The sequence below is a fragment of the Dasypus novemcinctus genome, chromosome 13 (assembly GCF_030445035.2).
Source record: "Dasypus novemcinctus isolate mDasNov1 chromosome 13, mDasNov1.1.hap2, whole genome shotgun sequence".
In the NCBI taxonomy this organism is placed as follows: domain Eukaryota; kingdom Metazoa; phylum Chordata; class Mammalia; order Cingulata; family Dasypodidae; genus Dasypus; species Dasypus novemcinctus.
Genome location: NC_080685.1, coordinates 86,013,093 through 86,020,060, shown reverse-complemented (window position 1 = coordinate 86,020,060; position 6,968 = coordinate 86,013,093). Strand labels below are relative to the sequence as shown.

General features: G+C 58.9%; 2 protein-coding genes across 4 annotated transcripts in view; both read left to right on the top strand.

The window, feature by feature from the left end:
- Positions 1 to 316: 316 nt before the first annotated feature.
- On the top strand, positions 317 to 904 carry ASCL5 (achaete-scute family bHLH transcription factor 5). The gene has a single exon (XM_004478718.1). It carries the CDS (start codon positions 317 to 319, stop codon positions 902 to 904), a length of 588 nt encoding a protein of 195 aa, XP_004478775.1.
- Positions 905 to 2,067: 1,163 nt separating this feature from the next.
- CACNA1S (calcium voltage-gated channel subunit alpha1 S) overlaps positions 2,068 to 6,968 on the top strand; it is a 72,374-nt gene continuing 67,473 nt past the window's right edge. The window contains exons 1-2 of one of the 3 annotated variants that reach the window (XM_058274937.2): positions 2,068 to 2,729; positions 4,491 to 4,596. In XM_058274937.2, coding sequence (XP_058130920.1) covers positions 2,578 to 2,729; positions 4,491 to 4,596 — 258 coding nt within the window. In that variant the 5' untranslated portion in view covers positions 2,068 to 2,577. The remainder of the gene's footprint in view (positions 2,730 to 4,490; positions 4,597 to 6,968) is intronic. The other 2 variants (XM_058274938.2, XM_058274939.2) reach the window with 2 other exon arrangements.

Below are 6,968 nucleotides of genomic sequence, written 5' to 3'. Positions count from 1 at the left end.
GGGTGCCCAGGCCTGTTGAACGGCCCATGGGTGCCGCAGAGCAGGGCGAGGGCCTCCAGAGTTCCGCAGCGCCCCGGGCTGGATTTGAGAGGGTGCCCGCTGATCCTCGGCGACGGGCCACACTTATCCGAAGCCATGGCTCGCGTTAGGAAGCCCCTAGAAGCCACTCCTCGGGACGAAAACAGATCCTAGCAATCTCTGCCACCCCAAAGCTGCTGCTGGCGATGTGACTGGCCCCCGCGGTCGGATTCCGGGAAGCCCCAAACAGGAGCGATTTGGCGAGGGTCCCACTCTGGGTCCAGTTGCACGCGGCACCATGAACAATAGCTTCTGCCGGGCCCTGGTGGACCGGAGGCGCGTGGCGCCCCCCAGCTGCACGCAGCTGGGCACCGTGCCCCCTCCCCGGCAGGCGCCCCTGCGCCCCGCCGAGCCGCCGGGCAGCGTGCCCTTCCTGCTGTACCCGGGCCACGCCGAGCCACCGCCCTACTACGACGCCTACGCGGGGGGCTTCCCCTACGTGCCCTTCCCCGGCGCCTTCGGGGTCTACGACTATCCCTTCGAGCCCGCTTTCATCCAGAAGCGCAACGAGCGCGAGCGGCAGCGCGTCAAGTGCGTCAACGAGGGCTACGCGCGCCTCCGCGGGCACCTTCCCGGCGCCCTGGCGGAGAAGCGGCTCAGCAAGGTGGAGACGCTGCGCGCCGCCATCCGCTACATCAAGCACCTGCAGGAGCTGCTGAGCGCCGCCCCCAGCCTCCCCAGCAACGGGCCCGCCCCCGCGCCGCCCGCGGGCCCCCCACCGGACTGCCCCTGCGACGGCGAGGCCCGCGCGCCCCTCTCCCCGGTGCCCGAGTCCTCCTGCTTCTCCTTCTCGCCTTTCTTCGAGTCGAAGGAATCCAGCCATTGATGGGCCCTGTAGCCGCCCCGGGCTCGGAGTATCCGCAGGCACCATTCCACTCCCGGGTGCAGCCCTAGTGGGGCGCAAGCCCCTGGCTCCTAGCCGATTGCGGCGCTCCGTGTCTGCGACACCCCCTTTTCTCCCACCACCGGCCTCATCCCTTCCAGTCTGGCGCGGAGGTGCAGGGCAGGGAGTGCGAGGGGCCGCGTGGTGCAGTGCGGGGCAGGGCCTGGAAAAGCCCCGCGTGCGCGCGACGGCTCCAGGCTGTTGGAGGGCCGCCCCCGAGCAGGAGTCTCTGGGTCAGCTCTGGCTCTGCCTGGGCACTGTGGTTGTGCACACCGGTCGCGGTGGCCCTGCTCTGTCCTCCCCCGCCACCGGAGCAGCCCTGTCGCGGCGAGTTCCCAGGAGGCGATTCGGGCCGAGTGTGCGCCGCTGGGATGAACCATTCCCCAGCTCGCCACGAGATGGCCTCACATACTAGAGTCCTCGGTGGGCGCTCGCTCGCCTCGAAGGGAACCTCGAGGAAAGCGTGGGAGCGGGGCTGCCGCTGGAGCTCAGTCCTGATCGAACCCACAGACTTGGGAAGTGGCTGTGCGTGCGCACTGGTGGTGCCCTCTGCCTTCCTCACTGGAGGGTGCTCCCTGCACCCCTAAACCCACAGTGTGGCCTTCTCGACTTTCCCAGTTGGGTGAGGCCTGTTTTCCCCTCTCAGACCGTAAGTAATCGGCAGTGTGCTTCAGGGGACTAAATAAAAGGATTGCTGAAGTTTGTGGTTCCTGGATCCTTGCCTACTCTCACCCCTCCTGGTCGCCCTTTGCCATTCCCATTCCCATCGCAGATGTCGCTGGGAGGTGTGTGGGAGTGTTCTCGTAGCTCAGCATTCAGCTGACATTTAGAGAGTTTCTTCCGAGCCAGAGGCTGTGTGAAGGAGGGACCAGAGATAAAAACAACAAAAAAAGCAAGCAAACAAACAACAAAACCCTTGCACGGTGGGTAGGGGGAAAGCGAAAAGCATCCACTCACTGCGCGTTGCAGCAGGTGCCGTGCCAGAGGTGTGCAGATTCAAGGTTGCTCCAGGGCCTTACACTCCAGCGGGCAAGGGTGCACGTGGGGGTAGCATGAGGGTGGGGCAGGGTCTTGGCCTGATCCCTACCGGAGCTGGGCACATGCACGCACATGCCTGCGCGCTGTGGAGTTGTCCCGAGCTAGGCTGCCCAGCACCTTCTCCAGACAGCGCCGTGGGGCGGGGAGGAGGAGCTGTCCTCTGGGTATAAAACAGGGAGCCTCCCTTCTCAAACCCTTTATCCCCCCACCCCTGGAACCTCCCACCCTTTCTTCTGCTACCTCAACCCAGGCCTGTGTGTAAGTCCTTTCCACCCCCACCCCCCACCCCCCACCTCCTGGGGGACAGTCTGGGATGTCACTGGCTGGGATGGGAAGGAATGACAGCTGCGTGGCCTCAGGAGCTCAGGCCGGGCAGCGGGGAGCCGAGCGGAGGCTAATTTTACTCACTGGGAGCAGGGAGAGGAGGCTGCCCGCCCCGCCCCCGGCTGGCTCAGCAGGGCAGGCCCGGAGCAGCAGGCTCAGCCGGCCCAGTCCCCGAGGCGGGGGACACTGGGGACGCAGGGAAGAGCAGGCGGCGGGGTGGGGAAGCCGGGGAGAGCAAGGTTGCCAGGGAAGCCATGGAGCCCCCCTCACCCCAAGACGAGGGCCAGAGGAAAAAGCAGCCCAAGAAGCCCGTGCCGGAGGTGCTGCCCCGGCCGCCCAGGGCCCTGTTCTGCCTGACCCTCCAGAACCCCCTGCGGAAGGCCTGCATCAGCATCGTGGAGTGGAAGTATCCTTCAGGGCCGGGGCGGGGGGAGGGTGCGAGATGGGGGGGAGCGGGGGCGGGGGGCAAAGACCTTGGGGCCGGGGGGATCGGGGATCAGGGACCTGGAGATGGGGAAATGCCGCTCAGCGTCATGAGGCTTGCGAGACGTTTTGGAGCAGAAGAGGAGGAGGAGGGATTGGGGCCTTCTCCGGGACAGGAGTGGGTGACCACGACCTGGGCGACAGCCTGAGATGTCTACTGACCATGCACGAAAGGCGTCTGGGGTGTTTCACAGGGGCCGTTCCCAGGCACGCCCCAACCCACATTATAAAGGGACCCCATTATTAGGTTGTGGGGCAAGTCTCATTCTGGAATAGGATGGGGTGAAAAAGAGAGAAGGAATGACCTTTGTGAGAAAATCCTCCTGCTTGGTGAGAGAGGGGCGAACATGATGAGAGAGTGGCGCCGAGGGTTCCCACTTGGGAAAATCCAGACTTGAGCCTGACCGGGGTAGAGTCAGAGGAGAAACGGGCTTCGGGCTGCTGCGAACGGCTCCCAGACGCGGGCTGCGCGAGCCTCGTTACTTTAGCTCAGACTGACCATCCTGGGGCCAGGGACCTCAAATCCCTTTCGATGTTTGCATTAGCTCTGGGGGGAAGACCAGGGGGAAATAGCTGGGCTATTTGGGAACAGGAGGAAGAGCTCCAGGAAGCAGGGGAGGCCAGTGTCAAATGAGGTCTGAGAGAGGGTCAGGCATATTTGAAATATTTCTGGAAGACTGGGCTCCCACCAGCTGTTCCCTGGAAGAAAAAACAATAAGGGAGAACCGGAAAGACAAGAGAAATGGGATCAAGTTGGCATCGTTCGGGGTCCATGTGGGCCCTGCTGCCCACGGCCGCACTTGGCCTTGCCCATCGAATCCTGCTCCTCGCTTTCCCTGCCTGGCCGCTGTCAGGTCGGGCTTGCCGACCTGTGTTTCCTCCTTGCTTCCACTTCTCAAGCACCAGAGGTGTTTCCCAATCTCACCCATCCACGCTGAATGTCCCCCACCCACCACCCAAGTAGCTCACATGCTCCTTTCTTTCCCCCAACTCCTTCCACCCGTGAGTCGGCCTCTCTGGTGGGCCCAGGCTGCTCACCGGCAAACCAAGAAAGGAACAGGCATGGGGGGGGAGTCCTCTGGAGAGTGGTTCTGGAGGGTGGGTGTGTCTGGGAGGGGCAGAGCTGTAAGTGGGTGCAAGCATGCAGAGTGGGTGCACTCTAGCCTGGGTGTGCTGATATCGCAATTCCTTCCACAGGCTTTAGAAATTCAGGTTTCATGTCTCCAACTTCATGCTCCCCCAGTCCTGCTCTGTGGGTGCATCAGCTCCCCCAGACTCCCTGGCCATTTCCCTGGGTGAGCCCCCACAGAGCCATCTGGCCCGAATCTCAGAAAGTCATGCCCCTGGTGGGGGTGGGACGAGGGGAGTGCTGGGAGGTGGTGGGCAGGCGCTCAGAGTAGGGCAGGCTTCAGGCCCCCTGGGCCTCAGAGCTGAGCTGTCCCCAGCCAGGTACCAGACCTCAGCAGTCCCAAAGAGCCTTCGGTCCCCAGGTGGGAAGTTGGCTCCAGCTATGCCCTGCCAGGGAACAGGACAGAAGCAAGCGTGGGCAGAGTGCCCTAAAGCCTGCCCACCAGCTTGGCATCTTACTCATAGTCCGGATGGACCCTCGGTCAGACTGACTCTCTTCCCCATAACCCTGCAAATCCCACCCCCGCTCACAGCCTCTCCTTAACCCTGGCACCAGACCCTTCGAGACGATCATCTTGCTTACAATCTTTGCCAACTGTGTGGCCCTGGCCGTGTACCTGCCCATGCCCGAAGATGACAACAACTCTCTCAACCTCGGCCTGGTAAGAGAGGTCCTCCCATCCCCTTCCTGCCAGCCTGCAGCCCCGAGTTCGGGGGGCTGCCCCCCGAGTGGAGACCCCCTCTGGATGCCCACTTGCCTTCATGAGCACCGCAAGGCAGACTGGATGGCCTGCTGATTCCGGGCTCTATCATGTTATCAGCCAGCTCTGAGCGAGAACTCACCGTGGCCTAGGCACGGTGCTGAGCACCTGGCCATAGTGATCTCACTTAATCCTCACAGCACCCCCTAAGGGAGTCAGCCCTGTTTTACAGATCAGGGCCCTGAGGCTCAGGAAGGTCAGCTAGTGAACGATGGCCTCTGAATGCTAATTTCCCTTCCCTGGATAGAATCTAGAAGAAAACCACTTGCTCACTCTCATGCAAGTCTGACTGATGACTCAAGAGAGGACATGTTTTACAGAGTTCTACAGCACTTTCTCTTCCCCTCCTCCCCAATAACATACACACAAAAAAACAGAAAATGCCAGCACTGGAAGGGATTTTTAAGAATCAGGCTGTCCCACCTCCTCCCCACCTTACCTTGTTTGATGGATAAGGAAATTAAAGCCTAGAGAGGTTATGGGGTTTACTTCCCCAAAAGCCAGTTTAAATAATAAAAATGGTTAACATTTATTAGGTGCTTGTTGTTAGATGCCAGGCTCTGAGATAAATATTTTCCATTGTTGTAATATTTCATCCCTATAACTACCCCTATGGGTCAGTAACATTATTAGCCCCACTTAAAACTCAGGAAAGCTGAGGCTCAAGGAGTCATCCACATCTGAGTTTGGAGGAAGGTCTCAAACTTGGGTCTTTCTGACCAGAGGACCTGCCCTTGTACCTGCTGCACTGCCAAAGTGGTGGCCGTTTCATGTCCTCTTGGGAAAGCCCTCTTAGAAACAGTGGCCTCAGGCCTTTGCTGTCCCCCAAAAGGGACAGAACAGTGGAGCCACCCACAGGGCTTCCTTCTCCTCCGCTTATACTGCAGGCATGAGGAGAAGGCCATTAGCATGCATCCAGGGCCTAAAAGGAAGCTATTTGTGTCTGCCTCTCCTTAATGCCAGTTTCCATGGGAATCTATCTTGAGTTGGAGAGAAGCTGGGATTCTAAATGTGTTGCCTGCTAGGAACAGAAAAAGCTCTGGTGTGAAAGGAGGGTGAGATGAAATGTGGGCAGGGCCAGTGCAGACGACACCGGCAGGGAAGGTGTTTCCCCGAGCCCTGGCCCCTCCGCCAGGCCGGCTTAGGCCACTACGACCCTGAAGCTAGGAGGTACCGGGTTCCACCCCTCCTTTTGGGAGTTCCTATCTTTGGGTTTCGGTTCCACTTTAGCTCCTTAAGAAGGCTGACGACTCTTGAAAGGAACTCTGTGGGTTCCTGGAGGATAGTAAATGACACCTTGTTGGTATTGCCATCTTCCATCTTGAAGCAGAATGGCGGCTGTGGAAGTGTCAGGCGGTGCCGCGTGTTGTCCCTTAGCGTGCCGGTTGGGTTGGAGCTGAAGAGCCTCGGGTCAGGTCTAGAGCTCAGAGAGACAGGATTAGGAACTCCTCGGAAGAGGAAAACCTGTCCAGAAACGTCTCCACAGCAGTGGGACCTCGAGTGTCAGCTGGGCAGGACATTAAAGATCAGCAAGGGGGAGCGGCTGTGGCTCAAGCAACTGAGCTCCCATTTACCATGTGGAGGACCCAGGTTCCATCCCCAGGACCTCCTGATAAAAAAAAGAAAAAGGGAGGGAATGGGGGGACAGGCGTCCCAGAGCTGCGCAGTGCGGGAGAAGCAATGCACTGAAAAGATGACGACGCAACCAGAGAGAAAAAAATAAGTTCTGAAGGGACCTGATGGACCTCTTTATAATGAAGCCCAAAGACAGTAAGCAACACAAGGTCACACAGCCAGCCAGAAGCAGAGGCCTCGTCACTCCCCCTTGTCAGTTATCTGTGCAGTTCCACCAAAGTCAGCAAGAGGGAAACGGGACAAGTTAGAGCAGAAGGGAGGGCCAGTGCTCTCTCTCTTCCTATGGGCTGCTCTGTAGGTGTCTGAGAAACATTGGGGACTTGCCAGTCATCCAAAATAATGTGTAGTTTTTAAGGAGGGAGGGCTAAGAACCAACTCTTCATTAATTTCCTCATTCGTTAAACAAATATTTATTTAGTGCCTATTATATGCCTGGCACATACTGGGGCTATAATTGTGAGAAAAATAGGCATGATTCCTGTCTTCATAGAGCTTAATCAGTTGAATCAATCGAACAAGTAATTACAACTAAGCCAATTAGTCGAGTAGTTAAAATGAAATGGGAAGAGTGTGAGGCTTGGGGACACTAAAATAGCATGCCGGAGCAGTACCTAAGCTGGTTTTGGGCTCGGGGAGGC

Excerpts from the sequence above, each read along its gene's own strand:
- ASCL5 (XM_004478718.1), top strand. The coding sequence starts at position 317 with ATGAACAATAGCTTCTGCCGGGCCCTGGTGGACCGGAGGCGCGTGGCG.